The 23,174-nt window shown below is 41.0% G+C and overlaps 1 protein-coding gene across 4 annotated transcripts in view; it reads left to right on the top strand.

Annotated features, from left to right (window-relative positions):
• Positions 1 to 23,174, top strand: part of unc5db (unc-5 netrin receptor Db) — a 302,793-nt gene that overhangs the window by 174,347 nt on the left and 105,272 nt on the right. For all 4 annotated transcript variants that reach the window (XM_086076348.1, XM_086076346.1, XM_086076347.1 and 1 more), the window contains exons 3-6: positions 6,251 to 6,394; positions 9,770 to 9,873; positions 20,387 to 20,567; positions 21,578 to 21,745. In XM_086076348.1, coding sequence (XP_085932474.1) covers positions 6,271 to 6,394; positions 9,770 to 9,873; positions 20,387 to 20,567; positions 21,578 to 21,745 — 577 coding nt within the window. In that variant the 5' untranslated portion in view covers positions 6,251 to 6,270. The remainder of the gene's footprint in view (positions 1 to 6,250; positions 6,395 to 9,769; positions 9,874 to 20,386; positions 20,568 to 21,577; positions 21,746 to 23,174) is intronic.

The following is a 23,174-nucleotide window of genomic DNA, read 5'->3' as shown; positions in this document are numbered from 1 at the left end:
ACATTGGTTAATTTCTTAAACACAAACTCCCTCATTTTGACAAAGATCCACTGATTTTTTTCAAACACGTCAAGATAAAGGGAGGATAAAATAGAGACCTCATAACTCAAAAGACGTCGTAAATAACACAACCCTCTAAATCAGGCTATGAGGTAAACGAAAAAGCTACAAAACACAATAAAAATGAGCACAAGCAGATACAATTTAAGACACTAATATATGATGACTTTGGGGCCATAAAAAAATAGAGGTAACCATATTAATCTAATTCTCCTAGAGTTAAGCAAACTAAAAATTATTTAAACTGCTAATCAACCTCACCTCTTTTACAGATTAGTGGGGCTCATAAAAAACACAGCACACAAAATATTTCTGGGATTCATAAATCACAGTGCTGTGAAAAAAAAAAAAAAAGATCTAAAATTAACCATCAAACTCGCTATTATTTATTAAATAGCATCAACTCAGTACGATAAGATGCATGGTTCAATATTATGTATATAAAACCTATACTTAGATAATATATACCACTGTGAAAACTTCTTAGTTAGCCTTTTACTTATTACTACTCATTTTTATTCTATTATTTTTCTATACTGTAGCTGCAGCTGGACGAAGTCCAAAAAAGTTCCTCACGGGAAAAATAAAAGTATATCGTATCATATCATATTAATAAAATTCCCATTGTACCAATTCAGAAACTGATTCTCCCAAAAATATAGGCAAAAATTTAGTAGGCTATAGAATGAAATAAATTTTCTCAATCCCTCATTTCTAATTTACATATGTCGTTTTCAATTTCCTGAAATATCTTGCTATAGATCACAGCTCCCCATTCAACACATTAAAAATGCCTTGCATATACCGTGCAGCATTTCACTGATTGAAGGGTCGCATCCCAGTCAGACCACCAGCTTTCAAAAGTCAATGTTCAGGGCGAGGCTGTGTCAGACAAAGTTCGATGAGAGGAGACATCTGTAATGAGGCTTGTACACAGTCACTGGGCATTGTGGAAGTTGAGCATCATGTTTTTTTAGGCACAGGAGGAGAAGACTGTTGCTCTGCGGCTTTTGACCTTTGATCTCTGCCACATCCATTCAGACGCTGTCTGCAATGTGGACCCGATGACACATTTTCGGTCCTTCCAGGCGCTCACCTCGACCAACGAATGCACCCGGCTGATCCAATGCACTACAATGCCAGACTGAGGAAATGGGATCACAGCAAGATAGTTCACTTCCTGCTTTCTCAAAAATGTTTTGTAAAAAAAACAGCTTTTTTTTTTTTTTTTTTTTTTTATAAATACCCCTTCAAAATAGCTACTAGCAATACTTGCAAATACAACGTATCAGCAGCTGGGGCGCATCCCGTTCGCAGTTTGTAATCAGTGAAGGCCATCAAACCCTCATCTGCCTTGGAACTCAAACATCAGTTTCTGAAATGACACACTCAGAGAAAAAACAAATATTAAAAATCATTATCATTATGTCAATTTCAAAAACATTTAGAACTTCTTATTCAACTATCTTACTTCTAGCCACAGCTGTACAGATGTAGGCATAATTATGTCAACTCAACACAGCTCAAACAAAATACCATTATTTTATCATTATTCTTGATTCATTTGTCCCGAAAAGGGAAAGTTAACAAATTAACCATTTTCATCAATTATTAAAGTGTAAAAGACTATCAATTCAGTCACTAAAAAAAATAAAAAATAAAAATAAAACACTAATTCAATATTCTTCTACAAAAACTCAACAAAATCTTTCAAATACTATTACTTATTTTTTATTGTTTATCATTCCTCTCTTACCTAAAAAAGAGAAAAAGTCCCACTACGAGGACACATTATGCTCTAACCCACAGCCCCCTCCTTTTCTTCTAACCTAGAAACTGGGGGGGGGGGGGGGGGGGGGATCTTAACTCTTTGACTGCCAGACGTTTTCAGAAAAGGGATGCCGCCAGTGCCAGCCGATTTAAGCATTTTGACTGATTTTCAAGGTCCACAGAAAATGTTCTGTTTGGACTATGGAAACACACGTACTACCAAATGAAAGATTGGACTTTCATCTTTCATCAGAAAAAAAGAGTTTGTTTCTACCTTATTCCGTTCTTTAGTAATCAACAATAGAAAATGGTTAGTTTGACCCAATTTCGCCTGTGTTGGACCAAAATACGGAGAAATCAAGCTTTTAGTGAAACGATATTATTTCATGCATTCTAGTGAATTTGACACTTCTTTTTGTCCATGAATGATGCCACAAACACCTAAATAGTGCTTTACTTCTATAAAACACTACCACCAAGAATGAAAAAGTGTTTTTTGATAGCAAAATACGTTTATTTACATTCAACAGTGTAACAATTTGACAACAATTTGGCAAACTATTTACAAATGTGTGCAACTGTGGTGCTATTTACAAATATGTGGATGTTTCAACGACAGTTTTTCTTTTTGTAACACTCTCCTGCGTGCAAGGAGACGCAACAGCATTTGCACAACAGATTGCCTCTTGCACTTTCTTGCAGGCCGTTTTTTTCCGGGGAATAGCAAGTATATACTGCAGTGTGTCATCAAGTCTAATATCAGGATCATGCTACGGTTTCGTTACGTCTCGCTTCCCCGTGTCCTTCAGTTGCTATACCGGGTGGTAGGAGATGTTCTGATCCATTTTATCCACTCCATTCATGGTGGCATCGTAGTGCAGAAACAGTGTCTTCTCCGTGATCAGACTGTACCCGCTCCTCCGATGAATATGCATTGGACACGGGGTACTCTTCATTGTCCGATCGAATGTCCGCTTGTGCAGCTCCGCGTTTTCCGGCGTTAGCAGCGCTAGCCGGTGAGGCTTACTACGTGATCGTAAACACGTCCAGGCTTCCAACTTTGGCGTCAAACTCGCAGTCATCATCATCATCATCATCAATCTGCATTGGTCGATGCCAACTCTCCATCGCCCGATCGAATGTCCGCTTGTGCAGAAGTACCCGGCCGGCTATTGTGCGCGTTTTCCGGCCTTAGCAGCGCTAGCCGCGCTAGCCGCGCGTAGCCGGTGAGGCTTACTACGTGATCGTAAACACGTCCAGGCTTCCAACTTTGGCGTCAAACTCGCAGTCATCATCATCATCATCATCAATCTGCATTGGTCGATGCCAACTCTCCATCGCCCGATCGAATGTCCGCTTGTGCAGAAGTACCCGGCCGGCTATTGTGCGCGTTTTCCGGCCTTAGCAGCGCTAGCCGCGCGTAGCCGGTGAGGCTTACTACGTGATAGTAACAGGCCAAAGCTTCCAACTTTGGCGTAGAGCTCGGAGTCATCATCATCGTTGACATCAATGCGCTTTTTAGTATTGATTGATGCTTTCCGTCTTTGAAAAAAATGCTCAAGCTGAGCTGCTTGTAACCGGTTGCTTGGTCAAGCCATTGTGGCTTGGATCAGCCATTGTCTCCTCAACACTCTAGCTCCGCCTCACGTCTTCTACTGACGCCCACGGTGGGCGGCCCATCCAACCTTGTGCAAAGAGAGTCATCGCTGCCCTCTAGGGGCCAAAACGAGTCTTTGACTAATCATATCTGCCTGATACTTTCAGCACAGCTGCCCAAGGCTTTCCTGCACCCGTTTTTGAAAAAAAAAAAAAAAAACATAGGGGACGTCTTTTAACGTCCTCGGCGCCCTTCCCTAGGTTTATGCTAAACGTTTTATAACGTTTATGGCAGTCAAAGAGTTAACATTATACATCGCAAAACCTATTTTACCACATTCCCATTAATAAAACAAACGTCACTATCACACCAGTCTCATCTCACACAAAAACAACACCAAACTTAGTTAAAGATATTGAAGAAAAGCAAACAAAATTACCATATGCACATTTCTCACTCACAATCACAATAATAGCCCCCATCTTTTAGAAGCTAGGTCACACACTCAAATACATACGCACACACTCTTTAGTCATTAGAAAATAATAAACGGTTTTATTCTATCAATTCGTTGTCTACAAATCTTATGGCATTTAAACCGCAGTTTTGTACGGTGATTTCAATAAACGGGTTAACTTCGAACAAACCACCCGTAAACTGCTCCACAAATGCTGGAGTCATTTTAGCATCAAATTCAGCCACTACATCATTACCAACAAAGAAAATACAAAAGTCTGACGTACCATTTTGTCCAGCGAAAGCTTTTCATACAATCGAGCCATAGTTTGTTTTTTCGTTTTTCATCGACGTTTTTTATTTTCCGCACGGCTGCGACTCACAAGTACAAGTCCCGACTATGAACCGGAAGCGCATCCAGGACAAACCATTCTGTATCCGGGTCGAAATCGCCCTCCATTTTGTTTGTAGGCTATTTTTTACTTTTGGTTTCTATTCTACGCAAGTAGTATTAATATTTATCAATACAGTGATGTCTCACTTTTAGTATAATAGTTCAATAGGTTAACACATATGGCCACACAACAGACACACATACGAATCACGTGACCTCTCGTTTATACACAGCGGTTATCCAATCCCGCTGAGCTAAACTGTTCTCCATATATTGCAAAATTTTTGCAAGGCGCTCATTTTCAAAATAACTTGTCACGCGCTATCGAATTAAACCGTAGAACAAAAGGAATTCATACGGTAATCCTGACCCCAAAACTATAATCGTAGGAGCGCCAAAAAATAAAATAAAATTCACGTAATCTCTCGATTGCAAATACAGTAACACAAATCCAATTATTACTGTAATCAACCTGGACCCCTCAATACTGTTCAATTTCAAACAGGCGCTTTTTCAAAAAACATATTACGTGTAAATGGACGTTCTCACCAAGAGTCATGAGCAAATATGATACTAGTCCCCAATCGGCCAAACTGCTAAAAAGGCAGAGCGCATACCATAATCTTCGCGATCCTTAGTAAAAAGAAAGACTTCTTACGTCATCCGGCAAACCCTTCTATTCAATATATATTATGGTCTAAGGATTCTTCGTAGCGTGACGAAAAACAAAACAAATTAACAAATTAAATTCACTACTTCATCCCGTGTAAAAAAAGCTTTATCTCTTTAAGTCTGCATTAACGTCACTTAAAAATGCACCACCCCACGACGTGTTTAGTTCAATATCGTAGGAATTATCCCAACTCTATAACGACATCAAACTACAACTTGTTCACACAGATCTCATTTAAAATTTAGACAATTTGGAAAACGAAAAACCAGTTGCAGCGGACCCAAACAGACAGAACCTCCCTACGTGGATAAAAGTCTCTACTTACCGTACTTTATTTATTTAGGCCTAGAAGTTCCGCCCGTCCGTGAACGCCGCAGCTTGCTCCACGTCAAAATACCACCATCCGTTAGAATTCAGCGGAGGTCACCATTCGTTATAATTCAGCGTCGGGAATCACCATTTGTTAGAGTAGAGAATATTTATATTCTACTCTTTGCGTGTTCAATTAACTGAATGGTGAGATTCTGGTGAAGAAGTCCCTTTGCAAAGGTATCAAAAGCTTTTGATGACAACAATTGAACTCTCTCAAACAGTGTGTTCAGATTGTGTGTCTTCTACTCCGGCACATCATTATTTATTGAAAAGTGGGTGAATACGAAAAGTCTCCTCCCCTTAGCCCACAGTACATTTGTTTACAACTCAGTGAATACAAGAAAACCCCCCCTTCTGTTCCCATCAGCAAGTTCCCATAGGTATAAATCAGATTAGAGAAAAACAATAATAAATCAGCCTGTCTCTTCCGACCGAGACCGGTACCAGGCTACATACACTCCCTTCTTTTCTCAGGAGAGTGAGACAGATAAGAATACAATAGACAATCCCATTCATTGAGCTACACAGCTCTAACTAAATCCAAAACGGCTAAAATATATATTGAAACTGAAAAACAATGTTAATAACTCATCACTAGCGCCCTAGTTAGCTCCATGTTGCTCGTTTACCTGCTAGGGAGCTAGCTAGCTAGCTAGCATCAGGGGTTAAAGCCAAACTGTGGCAGGGATTTTACTTTCTGGACACACATTGACATACAGCATGTAAGTATTGAGTGTGAATTCAACTTTGCCACTAACTCTGCCAGAATTTTCAGTACGATTGGTTACTGACAAAAACCCAACTTGTATCGCTTTAGTTTTTTCAGCTATAAAAACTGAGTTAATTTTGCTGTTCGTACGAATCGAGATGTGTGAGATGAAACCATTCTCAATGTGGGGGGGAAAAAAACGTTCTCTTCTATTCATAGGGCTCAAGGTGCGAGAGGTGATGATCAACGTATCCCGTCAGCAGGTAGAGGATTTCCATGGGCCAGAAGACTACTGGTGTCTCTGTGTGGCATGGAGTCACTTGGGTACCTCCAAGAGTCGCAAGGCTACAGTCCGCATCGCCTGTGAGTATTTCAACAATTCATCCGCTGCAGCTACAATATATTACTTCATAGCAGTTTAGGGCTGTCAATATTCATTGATTAATGGACAAGTAATCGATTATCAAATTAATAGACAACTATTTTAATAATCGAGTAATCGTTTAGAGCCAATATGCAAATTGTCCAAATCCTCCAAATTCAGTAATTATTCTCTGCTTTCTGTAGTCCTTCAGCAGAGTAGACTGATTAGACCCCCGCTACAAAAATGTTCCAAAAAAAAGAAAAAAAAGAGAGATCTGCTTTTAAATTGGGGGGCAGGGAGCAGATGAGGATGGTGCAGAGGGCACTGAGGAGGAAGATCAGAGAGGGGAAGAGTAGCTACAGGAGAAGGATGGAAGAACAACTGCAGCACAATGATGTCAGCAGCGTCTGGAGGAGTTTGAAAATAATATCTGGACACAGTAACCTCGGACCTGTGCGGGACAAGGATCAGGAGTGGGTGAATGACTTAAATAGTTTTTTTAATCGGTTTGACCAACCATAAAACACCTTCCCGACCCAACCAACTCTGCTGCAGCTTCCTCCCCCACCTACTCAGAGGACCCTCTCTGTATCTTCTTCTTTTTTTTCTTCTTTTTTTTCAGTTTCCATCCCAATTGTGTCGTACGCTAGCTAACACAACACTACACGTCCGCGGAGACGAGCATGACGTAACCCTCCAACACTCCACCCCCAAAGATACTGTTGAGTAATTTGCCCCAAACACTCCACACTGAAGGGAAGATGCAAGCTGATAGGTGCAGTCAGGGCTCTTTGTACTCATCTGGGCATTGGTGGAGCAATGAGGATGCATGATGTAGAAAAATCTTTAACATTAACATTCTAAACTTACTATTGTACCTTTAAGCATTACCGATACCTATGGCACTCCCAGGGCAAGTCGAGCGCAAAGCACAGTCTAACTGTGCACATGGGTGGGGCTTTCTTTTTTTGGTATTTGGCTTGCCTAGTGCAGATAGAAAAGGGTGTTTTGCACCGTTGTAGGATGGAACGCAGCTGACTCCAGCCAATGGAAATGGCTGCCCTCGTTCCCATTAAAATCAGGGTGTTTGAAGCGCACACAGTACTTGACTTTGCAGAAGCAGAAATTGACTCACTAGGTTCCATGCATGCGTGATATTGGTGCGCATAAAGTGCATTTACACAAGTAAACTGCAAGATCTACCTGACTTTCCCCTGTTAGGAGCCCAGCTGGCTTTTAGCCATGCTAGCTACATCTCAGGCCTGAAAATGTGTCCGTTTTTACACCGAACACACAGGCTCCTGTCTATGAAAACCGATGTCCTCGGACAGTAGACTCATCCCAAATCTCTTAATTTGGCTCATGACTTCAAATTAAAAAGTTCATTTTCTTTCTCTGTTGTTCCTTGATTACTTGACTTTGAATATACTTATTTTGATGAGTTCCTTTTCTATTTGGGGCAGCATTTGATACTAGAATCGCTTGATTACGCTTTCTCATAGATACTGCAGCTAACCAACCACCTGAAGTTTGCAGTAATCAAGCTGCTATTTTCTCAAATGCATTTGGCCACACAAAGAAAATGAAACCTTGTTACTGTGTTGTGTAAATGTACTTTTTTGTGTACTGTTCATTTAATTTTTTGCTTTTTTTTTTTTTTTACCTCCTCAGTAACTTGGGACTTGCTTGAGGCTTGGAGGAATACCCTCTGCTTCATAGACATAGTGGTAGAAGGGTTTATAGTAGCAATGCAACTTTTTAAATTTTTCTATGACTAGCTTTCTTAAAGGGGCATGTTTTAAGTTTTGGGCGAAAAGCGGAATGTCAGCGATGTGCCCAGGGTGCCAAGACGTTAGTTAGTGGTAGTTTCATTGTGCATTGCTTATCATAAATAGACCCTATCGCATTTTCGTGACAAAGTCTTATCTTTTTAGCAAGAAGAAAGCAAGCTGTGAGTCCCATTTCATCCTCTTAGGTCTTTCCACCTACTCCAATATTAACACTGCTCCAATATTGATCCACGTCCTCCTGCGACGCTTGTGCAACTTGAGTTTTGCCCTTTTTGTCACAATTGACAGGTGTTATCCTTTCCTGCTCGGTAGCCTGACCGTGGTCGGGGGACGCAAGGGGCAGATTTTTCTCCCCAGGGTCGGAGTCGCCTACGGGAGACAACTCCCGTTGCATGTCGCCAAAGTTTCGGCCTTTGGTCGAACAGAAGGAGCCACCGGGAAACAGAGGGTCACAATGCAGTCTTGATTTATTATTATTTTGACACACTTTATATCCCCTGTCACGCACACTTGTCTTTCTCCACGCTCGTGTCCACACACTCCCAACACTTCCGCCTTCCGAGCGCTACTGCGGAGCAAGTGAGAAGAAGAGCGTGCACGGCACGCGCCTGACGTCGCGCTTAGTCAGAAACCTTAAATTTTGTACCCAAAATCCTCATCATTATTTGACTCTACATGAAAATAGGGGTAACAACCATTGTGCCACAGTAGTACCTACTGTCCATTAGACAATTCTTAATGTGTGGGTAAAATTTTTTTTTATTTTAACTCTGAAACTTATATCATGCCGCTTTAATATGGACAAAAAAAAATGCATGGAGGCATAAATTGTTATGCCTCCATGCACAGCTTAATTTTTAGTTAGTTCAGTTTGTAGCTAGCTACTCTTGACAACAATAATGTATCCTTTCTTATCCATATCAATACATTTTATATCTGTTCATCATTGAAGACCATTTTGTTTGCCATTTTGTTGTCTCAACAGCTTTTAACGTTTTCTCTTGACAGTCATGAGGACAATAAAGTAGTAAACTCATCCTATTCAAATTTAAAAATACACTAATCTGTATTCTCAAAAAATGTGCAATATAAGAAAAGATAAATGAACAATATCAGATTTATTATATGTATTATTTATTATTTTGCTCTTTTCAACTTTCCAGCTCTTGTATGCACAGGCAAAACCCCTTGTGAGCTGTGTGAAACCTTTTCAAAACTCATTTAGTGCTAGAAGGCAAATTCTGACTACCATACAATGTTTCTTTGTTTTTAGGTTTTTACTGGATGGTGGCAATGCATATCTATTAAACATTTTCTTCCCCAAACAAGAAACTCTGTCTTTTTATGATTGTATTGAATGCCCAGAGCAATCGTCGTGAGCTGCTATCCAGTGTGTCCTCTAAACCACCTTGTAAACAGATCGCCTAGCACAGGGCCGTGGTATTCTCTCCCATAGAGAGTGGGTCTTGAAGGTCATGGCACACATGGTCAGGGGCAGGGTGGCCATTTTGAGGTGGAGTGGATTGATGCAAAGATGGCCGTCACACTTGACACCTGACAGTTGCCTCTTATCTCCCCACACAGACCTGAGAAAAAACTTTGAGCAGGACCCCCAGGGGAAGGAAGTGCCAATCAATGGGATGATCGTTCTGCACTGTCGCCCTCCGGAGGGAGTGCCTGTGGCAGAGGTATGACGGACACTCCTCTTTTCCTCTCTCCTGAAAGACGAGAAGCAAATACTCCCTCTGAGCACAGCAGATGTGAATCAAGAGTCTCGCGTTATTCATCCAGATTAAACTCAGAAACCCGGACAGTCGATGGCAACGTATTTTCTGCTTCCTGTGACCTTTAGGAGATTGATATACTTGTTTGATAGCACCAGTACCAACACTTGAAGGGAAATAAAAATGTTTTCTCCACAGTGGCTGACTCAGCAAAGGTAGCATGAAAACATTAGACCAAACTGTCTTAAATGCCAGCACAGTTCTGAGAGTCTTGTGAGATTCCACTGTTAGAAATATCCGACACGTGAAATACAATGCTCAGCATATATGAGTACACCCACTTCGAAAATTTGAAAGATGTTATTCAGTATCTCAATGAGCATAAGAACAATTTCCAAAATTTCCACAGTTTAGATCGTGCATGATCCGCGGATTGGTTGGTGGAAAAAATAAACCAAAATCTTCATTCACACGAAAGTAACATGATTAGTCCACAATCACTATAATAGCAGCAGAGAAAGTTGAAACCCCTTGTGGATCACGTAAGTCGCATGTATGGAAGTCATTTTGGCAACTTGGGGTGAAATTAGTCCTCGAATGATATAGGATTATTTTCTGCCTCTTGTCTCGACACCATTCAGACTGAAGCTGAAACATACTCAACGTAACACGCTGCCTACGTTAATGCTAACATCAAAATAAACTTTACTAAATAATACATTGACGGCAATGCAAAAAGCCTTAGTAGACTTTTACTTTGAAGTTGGCCCACGTCGTGGCGTGATGGCTTGCTTGACTTCCCTTTTAGACGTTTAGGATTTCTGTATAGTAGTTTTATTGACATTAATTGCAATCAACATCAACACAACGCAAACTCATATTTAGGATGCTCAGAAATCGCTAATTAATCATGCCGTCATTGTATGATATGGCAGAAGTCTCCGATTTAAGTGGCTAGGAGCTAGCTGTTAGCATTACCAACAAATGCCTGGCTGGTAGCTGTAAATAAGTTTGACAGCGGGAGCATGGTTTACTTTAATTTTAAATTTTTAAATTTTTAATTAATTTTCAATATTCTTGAACAAGGCTACTTTGTAATTCACTATCCATGTGGGGGAAAAAAGAAGATATATAGAACTTTGTCTTTGTCTATAAAACACTTTTGCCCATTAAAAAAATAAAAATATTCAACTCAAAATTGTTTGCCCCATATTGCACTTATAGTTGTGTTCCTAAATTCTAAATGGCTATATTAGACATTTTGAAAATATATTTTTTAATTTAATCGGAAAAAGCGTTTTACAAAATAAATGAAGACAAAGTACTATTTATCTTTTCTTTTCTCTTTTTTTGCAGATCCGAAAAACCATCCGATCCCTGATCCAATCCAAACTGTGCCTTTTGTGATCCTTTGCACCACTATAATAGAATGCATAGATTACAAAATCTTTAGTTTAGTCAAATTAACTAATGCAAAAAATTACTACATCCCACAACAAAAACAACTGCATCTAGTATTTCTATGACCTCCATGACTTTTATGAATAGCAACATGTCTGCTTGGCCTAGAATTTTCAGTCTTCTTCTCAAGGTCTACTATTTTGTGCAAAATGTTCTTTGACACACAAAAAAAAAAAACATCTACTTTTTGTGTGTGTACTAATGAACAAATCTTGTTTTCAATCAATGGCCCACATTTGTGGGAGTATTTTGTGGTATAGTATCCCATAAAAAAGTCTTGATTCTGAAAGGAAACTAAAGGTGTTCTTACAAACATGTTGAGGTGTACTCATTTATGCTGAGCACTGTAGCTTTTAGAACTGACGGTAAGTGGGAAATTGTTCTGACTAGATCGTGTTTGGTCCACTTACTCTTATGTGGGTAAGATTTCTCTTGGTTGCATTTGCACTCGGATGTGATATGTCACATTTATATCCTCCCTAATGTCCCGTTTTTAAATACCCTCACCCTGCATACATACTGTATTACTAACACAGAAGGTTTATTATCGATTGAGGTTTGTCTTTCTCTTCTCACTAGACACAAATTCGTTGAAGGTAAACTGATGGATGAAATGATTTATATATTTATTTTGTTTGTTTGTTTATTTCACAAAAATGACTTCTACCACATTCAGTAGATTGATCATTAATCAGATACTACAGACCAATTTTACATTGACTAAGACTTCCGATTTAAATTGCTATACCTACCAATTAATTTACTGTGACTTGTGTGAGTGTTGATGATGTATTTTAGCATTTAAATCACCACCTATGGTAAATTCAAACGTTCCTCCTACTGAGAAAATAACATATGAATCTTACAGTGGGATCAGCCTTCCAGTCTGACATTTTAAATAGCACATTTAAAATGTCTTTGAGAAAAAAGGTCACCAGGTCCTTGCCAATTGAAATGTCAAATGTCTATTCTATACCTGGTCCAGTGACTATAAGACTGTCTATCTAAAATATGTGTGCAGGTCACAGTTTTTAGGTGGAGATTAGTCCTGGACCCTCACTGTATAAATGATTCAACATGGAAAGGAAGGATGGTGCTGATGTCCTCTCAGTGCTACAGAATCCAATGAGCAGATAAAAATAGACACGAGTAGTGTAGACCAAAATCACAACCTCTTATGTAGTCCGTTTCCAATACAAATGAGTCCAGACACAAGAGATAGGAGTGAATAATGTGGAGTTCAATATCCTCATCTCAGTCGATTTCAGCACAACTGGTTCCATAAAATATTGAGAGGGTGATGAGTGTGGTAGTGTCAGGTTAGATTGCTGTTACAGGGTGACTGCTATACAACAGTTGGACAAGACAAATAAAACGTGTAAAAATATTTTTTATTGTTTCATTTACAAAATAATACTAACAAAAAGTTTGGGATATTTGGCTTTCAGGTGAAATCTATGGAAAATGTAAAAAGTTGACGCTACAGTGATATCATATCATGAAAATAGGGCATTTAAAGGACCTTTGTGCAGTTTGGCACTTTTGTTTTACTCGCAGCTGCCACCTCTGGCCCAAAGGCGTAACTGCAACATCTGTGTCAGGCTCGTTCATGGTGCGCGCGCAATTACGTGCACGCTCTTAAAGCGACAGCCACAGCTGACAAACAAAGACATGACTTTAAATGAGGTATGAAAAACTCCGCTCTTCCCCTTCCCAACGAAACTGTGGAGTGTAAAGGGAAGTTAAAAAAAGATAGGTGCAGTCAGAGTAAAACAGTCAGGGCTCTTCGTACTCATCCGGGCATTGTTTGAGCATGCATGATGTAGAAAAAGCTTTAACATTACCTTTTTAAACAGCACAATGCACCTTTAAGTAGAAGGATGGACTGGTGATCTCATCTCAAGCAATTCATTGAAAGAAAAGTTAACAACAATGATGGGAAGTCCATCCTCAGAACATTCAAAATGGTGCGCGGGAGAGACAGTAGTTTTGTTTCATTGATCATTAAACTCAGTTTTAAATGACCAGAAACATGTAGAGTCATTGAAACCCCAGCACCTGACGGCAATGGAAGCATTTATTTCAAAGGAAGTGTTCATCTGCCTTCCCATGACTTCCATGTTGTTTTTGTGATGACATGTCTGCAGTTCGCTGAATGGTTCATTCCACTGTCTGTTTGCTCAGGCTTGACCCGCCTCAGAAATGCGGTTGATGTAACCAAACGTGATTGCTGGTAGAGTGATGAGTCCGGTTTCCCGGCAATTGCATATTGGTGTTATCCATCCAATAAAGGAGACTGCAATTTGTCTGTTCAATGTTGGAGTGGTGGCTTAGTTATTATTTCATTTTAGTGTTGTTGATCCAAAACCTTTCACTGTTCTCCACCACCCGCAAGAAGTGTAGAGATGTGAACACGAAGCAGATCTCTTAACTTTTGGACAAAGGAGTACATTAGGACCCTATATAATGAGATTCTTTTGAGGTGTATCTCTGAAAATAAGTGTGAAATGAACAGCCAAATGGGAGCTCACTTTTTCAGCAAAAGTCTTTAATCTAAGATGTATCCTCAGTAGTTGCTCGAGTAGACTATCTAAGCCCGGGCACCAAGAAAAATCTAATAAATGACCATGCTCTATGATAAAGCTGTTGTTTGTTCAGCTTTACCAAGACATTGTTTTGATCCGTCCAAACATTCCATCAATTAACGAACCCAAATTTACCATGAAAATACCTAGCTTGGAGGCAATGTTCTCTCTTTTCTAATGCTGCTGTTTTTTCACTGGTCAGATAATGTTTTCTAACAAGGAGAAGATGAGTGTCATGATTAAACCAAGTGATCACACTAAACCCTCCCAGTCCATTATTGTTTTTACTTAGCTCTGGTAAAACACATTGGAAGAGCAATGTAGTAGGTAATGCCTCAGAGGGGAGGAGAACTGACATTTGCAAACCAACAAGGGATCAAGCCGACTTTGTGTTTTCCTCCATATCTTTTTTGATTAACCTCCAGAGAGGGATAGCACCACTGAGGAACAGATAGCTTCTGCTACTCTATCTGCTGCTATTTGGTTCGGTGTTTAAATGAGCACACTCAGCCACAGTTGAAAGCATCTGTAGGAATTTGTTTTTGTGAACTGGTTAATTGTTTTCAGGGAGAATCCATCTCGTGGATTCACTCAGGTTTACTTCCCTGAAGGTATCATCGGAATTCCCTAGCCCTCAGAGAATGTCAGATAAAGATGTGTAATCCATGAAATGTTGTCAGCAATTAACATTAACTACAGGGGACTGAGAGTTTGTGCCAAAGGGGAAGCAATCATGCTAAATTGTAACCCTGCCTTGATTCAGCATGACTCAGAGATTTTTCAAATTTTAGCAGAAGCTGAAGTTCCATGTTTGAGCTGAGTCCCCTTGACATCAATTGGCTACTTGGTTTAGAGAAACAAAACACACACGGGGGAAAAATGTCAGCTGACAAGGTCTTGATCATCACCCTCATAAATTTCAACGATGACTACGGTGTCACTCATGAGACTGAATTTTCTGTCCTCTTTCAGTCAACACATTTCAGAGCTTATAATCATCCGCAAATGTCATCTTTGTGTGTAAATGCACACCGTTTTAAGGAGGTGGGGGGATTGGTCCACTGAGAAGGCCTGAGGGAGGTCACCTCCAGGGGCAGTCCGGGTAATGAAATCACAGGGTGGATGCCTTGATGTTGGACCGGCCTCCTTGAAACGCCATTGTCAAGGTTGACACTGAAGGCCATGTCCAAACTCAAACAAATGTGCCAATTAGGTATCTCTCTCTCTCTCTCTCTCTCTCTCTCTCTCTCTCTCTCTCTCTCTCTCTCTCTCTCTCTCTCTCTCTCTCTCTCTCTCTCTCTCTCTTTCTGTCTTGCTCACTCTCTCTTTCTCCATCTCGCTCTCTCTCTATTCATCCTCTCTCTCCCTCCATCCCTCTCTCTCCCTCCATTTCTCTCCCTGCCTTCCTCCATTTGTCTCTCCCTCTCTGTGTGTCTCTCTCTCTCTCTTGTTCCCTCCCTCTCTCGCTCTGTCCCTCCCTCTCTCCCTCCCCCCTCTCTCTCTCTCCCTCCCTAACTCTCCCCCTCCCTTTCTGCCTCCCTCCCTCCCTCCATCTCTCTCTCTCCATCTCTCTCTCTCTCTATTCCTCCTCTCTCTCCCTCCATCCCTCTCTCTCCCTCCATCCCTCTCTCTCCCACCATTTCTCTCCCTGCCTTCCTCCATTTGTCTCTCCCTCTCTCTCAATCTTTCTCCCTCTCCAACCCCCTGCCCCTCCTCTCTCTGTCTGTCTGTCTGTCTGTCTCTGTCTCTCTGTGTGTGCCTCTCTCTCTCTCTCTCTCTCTCTCTCTCTCTCTTGTTCCCTCCCCCTCTCTCTCCCTTCATCCCTCTCTCCGTCTCTACCTCCCTCCCTGTCTCTCTCTCTCTCCCTCCCTCTATCTCACTTTCTCTTTCTCCCTCCCTCTCTCCCTTCCCCCCTGTCTACCTCCCTCCCTCCCTCAATCTCTCTCTCCATTTTGCTCTCTTTCCCTCCCTCCCTCCTCTCTCTCCCTCCCTCTCTCTCTCACTTTCTCTTTCTCCCTCCCTCTCTCCCTTCCTCCATCCATCTCTCTCTCCATTTTGCTCTCTTTCCCTCCCTCCTCTCTCTCCCTCCATCCCTCTCTCTCCCTACCTCTCTCCCTCCCTCTCAATCTTGCTCTCTCTCCCTCTCTCTCAATCTTGCTCACTCTACATTCCCCTCTCCCCCTTCTCTCTCTCTCTTTCTCTCTCTCTCTCTCTCTCTCTCTCTCTCTCTCTCTCTCTCTCTCTCTCTCTCTCTCTCTCTCTCTCTCTCTCTCTCTCTCTCTCTCTCTTGCATCTTAAACCAACCGCTGATAAACAAATAAAGTGGACTAAAACACAGCAAGGAATCACTAGTGTGACTTGACTTGGTAATTGCTTCTTTGAAATCACAAGAAAACTGAAATACAAATACATACAATAGAAATGGACATGACTGTGGGATGCCACTTTTGACAACATCTATTCAGTGACTGATGACTTTAATCACAAAGTAATTAGGCACTGTCACAGCATGCATTTTATCTTCATTTTCTCATCTACTAGCAAGGCCAAAGGATTTGCTGCCAATAAACACTGTGGGGGGAAAGGCTTTCTTAATTGTCAAGAAAACAGTATTTTTTGCAGAAAGAGTTCTAAGACAGATATATGTAGTACCTGCATTTCCATATCTTGAAGAAAAAGCAAGGCTCACAGCAGGTGTTTATAGAAAGACAACTGACTGAAATACAGTACACGTGGAAAAAACAACAAATTATACCATTGTTATGTTTATTATCATTTTATTCATGTCCATACATACTGCAATCCATCATCCCTTCGCCATATGTGTCATTTCTATTTACTCAAGGTTTGCATGCCCACAGGCACTTACTATTTACACCCATACATATTTTGAAGGGTGCCTGTGTACTTTGGCTGTTCTGACACACTATGAATGCAATTTGCAAATACAACGATGCAGCTATTTTCACAGGGCAGAAGCAGCAAAGCATCACTAAATTTGCTATTCTTAATTAGTTACCTTCGTTTTTTTCTGGTAATTGGTTACAGTGCTTCCTCAGGTTCAAGTACAATTGACTAGTAGTTATATTTGTAATGTTGCGTTTTTATGGATAACATGTTTCAAGTATTATCTCACATCTTCTAAGAAGAAGATGTTCCCATTTAAGGACTTTTCACCCAATCAAAGGGGAAGCAATCGTGCTATTCACTCTTTCCTCATGATCCTACTTCAATATTGCACAGTGCAGAGTTTGTAGTTGGGTTTCCATCCACCCATTTTTATTTTTTATTTTCAAGAAATGCGAAAATAAAACTAAATGGAAACGCTAGAAATTTGAAAAAGGGCCCCTAATTTTGCTAAAAAGTTTTTACGCTTGGAGGGGGTGGATTTTGAAGCGTATTGAAAAAAGGAAAATGCAAATTTTGGCCATAGAAACATCACACATTTTGACCGGATATTACGTCACACGTACATTTGTAGTCACCATGCAATGGCGGACGATAAAGTAAGGTATGTTTGGGGGACGACGAAACAGAAATATTTTTGGAATTAATCAAATAAGTGAATATTAATGCAATTTTAGATGGAAAACAGCAAAGAAACGCTAAGGTTTATCAAGAATTACTAAAGCAAACTCATACGACGACATTGCACGGCACAGTCACTTCCTGTTGTTGTTGTTCTTCTTCTTTTAAATTACTGGTGGATCACATCTCTATGGTGTATACCGCCACCTACATTGGCGGAGTCCCCTCTCAATATTCGCAAAAGAAGAACAGATGGAAATGGGCACAAGTCACATGTCCTTTTTGTGCATTTTCAGTAAATTTGCTTAAAAAATTTGAAACAATTGGATGGAAACCCCACCCCACTTGTGACAGCTTCAGTGGCATCAGCATGGGCGTTGGAGTGGGGGAATGTAAAGACTTTCTGCGCACTCTGTTTTACAGATCTTCAATCTGTGCCCAAAGCCAAAACAATACGAGAGGTCAACGGTGTTATGCTTCGTTAACTTAAGTGTGAAAAAATAAAAATAAATTAAAATTCAAGGTGGCCTTCGACTCGGTAGACTTCCTCACCTGGAAGATCTTGGAAGCAGTTGGCATTCGTCCCAAACTGTTGCATCTGATAAAGGCATACTCCACTCCCACCTACACAGGTTGAGGTGGAAGATTGGCTGTCAACACAAAGGTTGTGTGTTCGATCCTGAGCCTGTCATGTGCTGGGAGGTTGAGGACCCAAATGCAGGAAATGGTGAGGTGAGGCAGGTTTGCAGGATGTCAAAAAAGGTGGATTTATTTCTAAAATAAAAACCAAAAGGCAAACAAGGAACTTGGATTACTAACAAAAGACCCAAAAGCAGATACAAAGTAACAAACAAAACACACAAGGCTAACTAGGGCAAAGACTGAACAATTGACCTTACCCCCGCACGCCCCTCCCCACCCACTAAATGCGACGAACAGCGCCCACCAACATTTACCAATCAAGATGAGCTAAAGTGCATTCACAGTAACGGCGAAGTAGTCAGTTTTTCCATTTTTGGTCAGGTATTTTCAGGTGTTACGGCCCACGATGTTCGTGGCAGGGGAGGAGCCCTGATTGCCTCATTGGGTTCAGGTGCGGGACTGTGCAGCTGCAACATTCTTGACAAGGCAGAGCTTGGTTCGTGTGGCTTCTCTCACACTGACAGTGTCTCCTTGCAGTGCATCAACTCATTAAATGCACTCTCGCACTCTCCATCCATCCATTTTCCTAACCACTTATCCTCATGAGGGTCGCAGGCATGCTGGAGCCTACCCAGCTGTCAATGGGTGGGAGGCGGGGTACACCCTGAACTAGTCGTCAGCCAATCGCAGGGCACATATATGTTGGCGATAAATTCTCGCACACTGCCATCGACTGCTCGCACATCGTTTCCAGCATGGAGATTGCAGAATCTTTTGTCCCACCACTGGTACACCCCATCCGGTGGCCGAGAATGGCATTGAGTCTTTCATACCAGTTACTAATTTTCCAGTCATTTCCACTGTGACTATTGTGGTCCTTAAGTTGTTTGTAGTCTTGTTTGAGCTTCTTCAGTTTTTCCCTCACTTGTTTTTGTGTGTGAGTAATATTTAGCTCGGCTAGCTTTGTGGTTATTAATTGGTATACTTTATCGTTTCTTGTGGCTGTTTCAAAGTTGCGTTTGGTCTCCTCGTCTCCGTAAATGCTCAGGAGAGCCTGCACTTCCTCATCCATCCACCTATCTTTTTTTTATTTTATTTTTTTACTGCTTCCATTGCTGAAATGTTTTAACAAAAGCCATGGGAAAAAAACAGTACACACATAGCCGAGTATCGTACAGAAATGGCGGCTGTACCGCGTGAAAAACCACCTACCCAAAACAACACGCCTTCTCGTTCAACCAACCAATCATGAGACTATCATCTTGTCTGCAGAGCACGCCCCCCTGTGCTGTTCAGGGTAGATACAAAAATACCCTCCTCAGGCTTAGGTAGTACCGTTCCGCCCGCCGCTCCTCCAAGACACAGAACCAGTTTTGTGTGTGAACGTAAACTTTGGACAAACTCCCAGGGTACATAGGAAGTTCCATAATTGGTTCCTGTGAAAGCCCCTATAGCACCCACAAACACACCTACAGACAATTTTGAGTGGTCTATCGGCCTACCATGCATGTTTTTGGAATGTGGGAGGAAATCAGAGTACTTGGAGTAAACCCACGCAGGCAATGGGAGAACATGCAAACTCCACACAGGAAGACCTGCACCTCAGAACTGTTAGGCGGACGTGCTAGCTTAATCATACTCTTGGACTATTTAGTTAAAATTGTTTAGCACCACATATTGTATCAATTATTGCTCACTTGGCATCCATTGCAGCCTGGCCATCCTGGAAGGGGGATTCCCACATTTAATTTGATCCATCCATCCATCCATTTTATTTTTATTTATTTATTCATATATTTATTTATTAAATTTTTCCTTGTCCCCTTGTGGGGTTAAGATCAGGGGATGTCGTTAATATTTGTCAACTATGGATTAAGACTTTTGAGACTCTTTTGTGATTAAGGGCTGTAGAAATAAACTTGACTTGTCAATTATGTCTTAGATCGTGTGCATCTATCCGTGTCATGGTGACTCAAACAATGATAAAAAAAAAAAATGTGATTCTGACCCATTTCCCAGCCCTTGAAATGATGTTCTGAAAGTTATTCATTTGTTTTTACAAGCTGCATTTATCCTAATATTTAAAGGTTTTACTATATCAAAATGGAAGTGATCTGAAAAGTCAGTTGGCCCGCTTTTCTACTCTTTCAGTCTAAAATTCCTAAACTGTTTTCTGTTTACTTCTGCAAAACATCAAGTAAGTCTGTCTATTGCATTTACAGCTGCTGCTGTTAATATTCACGTCTGCATCACCTCTTCAGGTGGAATGGCTGAAGAATGAAGAGCTGGTCAATTCCCAAACTGACGACAACATCGACACCAGGGCAGACCACAACCTCATTATCAATGAGGCTCGTCTCTCTGACTCGGGAAACTACACCTGCATGGCGAGCAACATTGTGGCCAAGAGACGCAGTGCTACTGCCACTGTGACAGTTTTTGGTATGTTTTACCCAAGCAATTCATTTGCCAGTTACTTCACATTTGATTAGAATTATTTACCCTTATGCAACTCACAGCTTACTTCTTTAAATGAATTAATGTATTGTTCAAAAAAATTTTTTACTTCACCTTTGCGGCACGGTGAATGACTGGTTAGCACGTCCGCCTCCCAGTGCAGCGGACGTGAGATCGAGTCCGGGCTTCAGCCTTCCTGAGTGGAGTTTGCATGTTCTCCCCGTGCTTGCGTGGGTTTCCTCCGAGTACTCCGGTTCCCTCCCACATTCCAAAGACATGCATGGCAGGTTAATTGGACACTCCAAATTGTCCATAGGTGTGATTGTGAGTGTGGATGGTTGTTCGTCTTTGTGTGCCCTGCGATTGGCTGGCAACCAGTTCAGGGTCTACCCCGCCTACTGCCCGCTGGGATAGGTTCCAGCGCCCCCCGCGACCCTTGTGAGGAGAAGCGGTTAAGAAAATGGATGGATGGATACTTCACCTTTCAGTACAATGTGTACTCTATGAAAAAAAAATCTTGTGTCTTAATCTCATGTAGTGTTATATGAAGTATTCATTTGCTTGAGGCCCTTGTAGCAAATGTTTGCTCACTATTTTTAATAACATTTGGCTTCCACACGCTTTAGGACCACAGTGTAACTTCTTTAGTCCCAGCACTAAGTGGTCGGCTCTGACCTGTCGCCCACCATGAATCAAGGTTGCCTTTAGAAATAGCAATTCCATGTAATGGCTGTTTTCTGCAGTTCTCCGCCTTTATCTTAATCCCACAGCTAGGAATTGAATGGGCAATTAGGAAAGAAGGAGCCCAACATCCACCACAAGGAATATAGTGTGCTCACTGTGTTTTGGCCAAATTTTCCCCACAGCTGCCTTCTCGAGCTTGCATTGCCAGTAATAGCCTCTGTTTATTTTTCTAGTGTTTGCAATGCTGGAGGTTTGCATAAGTAATAGTGGTTGTTGTGTTGCCGCTGTCCTTTTTGTTGAACTTTCTCCAGTTAATGGCGGCTGGTCCCTTTGGACAGAGTGGTCATCTTGTAACGTGCCATGTGGGCGAGGTGTGCAGAAGAGATCACGGACCTGTACGAACCCAGCGCCGCTCAACGGTGGAGCTTTCTGCGAGGGCATGTCCGTGCAGAAGATATCATGCAACGCCCTTTGTCCAAGTCAGTTGCGTTCACACATACTGTAGTGCAACTTTGCTAAGCATTGCATATATTGTGAAAAAAGCTAGAATAGCCTGGCGAAGATTATGACTGTTTTACTTTGGGAAACAATTGCAAACAGACCCCACATCTTGTGCACTGGTAAAATAAAATAAAAATAATAATTAAATAATAATAATAATAATAATAATTAAAAAATAATAATAATAATAATAAAAATAATAATAAAATGAATAAGAATAATAAAATAGGCCGTTTAACATAACAGACTTTGTTGAAACTTCACCATGACATGTTAAGTTTGTTTGCACACACTGTAGAGTAAATTTGACTCTATTTAGAGTGGGACCAAATTGTTTCAGTTTTAGAGTAATATTTCCGCTTGGAAGAGAGTAAAATGAAGAATTGAAGAAAAAATAAAATAAAAGTTACTCAAGGGTTGACGAACAAACTCACAACCTTCAGCTTAGGAGGCAGCTGATCTTCTCCTGCTGAGTGTTAGTATATCGCTCGTTTCAACTGGAATCTTCCTAACTCCAAGAGACCAAAAACATATTTTGGTATTTTGGAGTTTTTGGTCTCCTCTTGGAGATAAGCAACCAGTAGGAGGGGCATAGCTCAGGTGGTAGTGTGGCACTCTCCTAAACCGAAGGTGGTGAGTTTGTTTCTCAACCCTTGAGTGACTTTTATTTTTTTCAATTCTTCGTTTTACTCTCTTTCAAGTGTAAATATTACCCTACTCTAAAACTGTGTCTATTTGGTAGAGTCATAGAAATAGAGTCAAATGTATTCTACAGAATTTACTGTGTACAGCATTGTACGTTTAAAGAAATGGTTGCCGGGGCACATGCCCTTTTGGCACTGATGCCCAAAGTGCCACTTTGTCCATTTATTTATTTAATATTTTTTAAATAGTTTGTGAACGTAGTTTTGTTGCCTTTCAAAACAAAAACTCAGAAACATAATTTACATAAATTATTATTATGTTATCCTTGGATGACGTCATACTACGAGACGCGCCCCATTTTACCAGGTTGCTCGCCACTACACCTGCGGTCGGTAAGTTGGTCTCTCTGTTTGTATTTACGTAGTCTCACTCACAGTAAACAAAAGCCAAGGTCATAGAATGCAGAAAACTCAAGCAAAACGAATGCCTTTATTTGATAGATCTTGTCGACATGATCACAGAGCATGCTGCGTGCTAGCGTAGCTTCAATTGAAATGTAGTGACACAAGTTGTAATCAGCCTCGCAACTACGATGAAGTCTGACATTTGGGCGCAGTTGGTTCTGAGGACGCGGGGAAGATGTCCCTCTTAGTTTCATAAAGACCACGATCCTTCCCGTCCACTTTCGCCGCGGCAAAAATCTCTGGTAAAACTAACGTTCCTCTTCCATTGGGACGGGGCATGGAGCATCTGCTCCAACTA

The sequence above is a fragment of the Leptonotus elevatus genome, chromosome 5, assembly GCF_054856555.1.
Source record: "Leptonotus elevatus isolate MCC_2025b chromosome 5, RoL_Lele_1.0, whole genome shotgun sequence".
NCBI lineage: Eukaryota > Metazoa > Chordata > Actinopteri > Syngnathiformes > Syngnathidae > Leptonotus > Leptonotus elevatus.
Note: the sequence above shows the minus strand (reverse complement) of the source record. Positions and strands in the feature narration are given on the sequence as shown.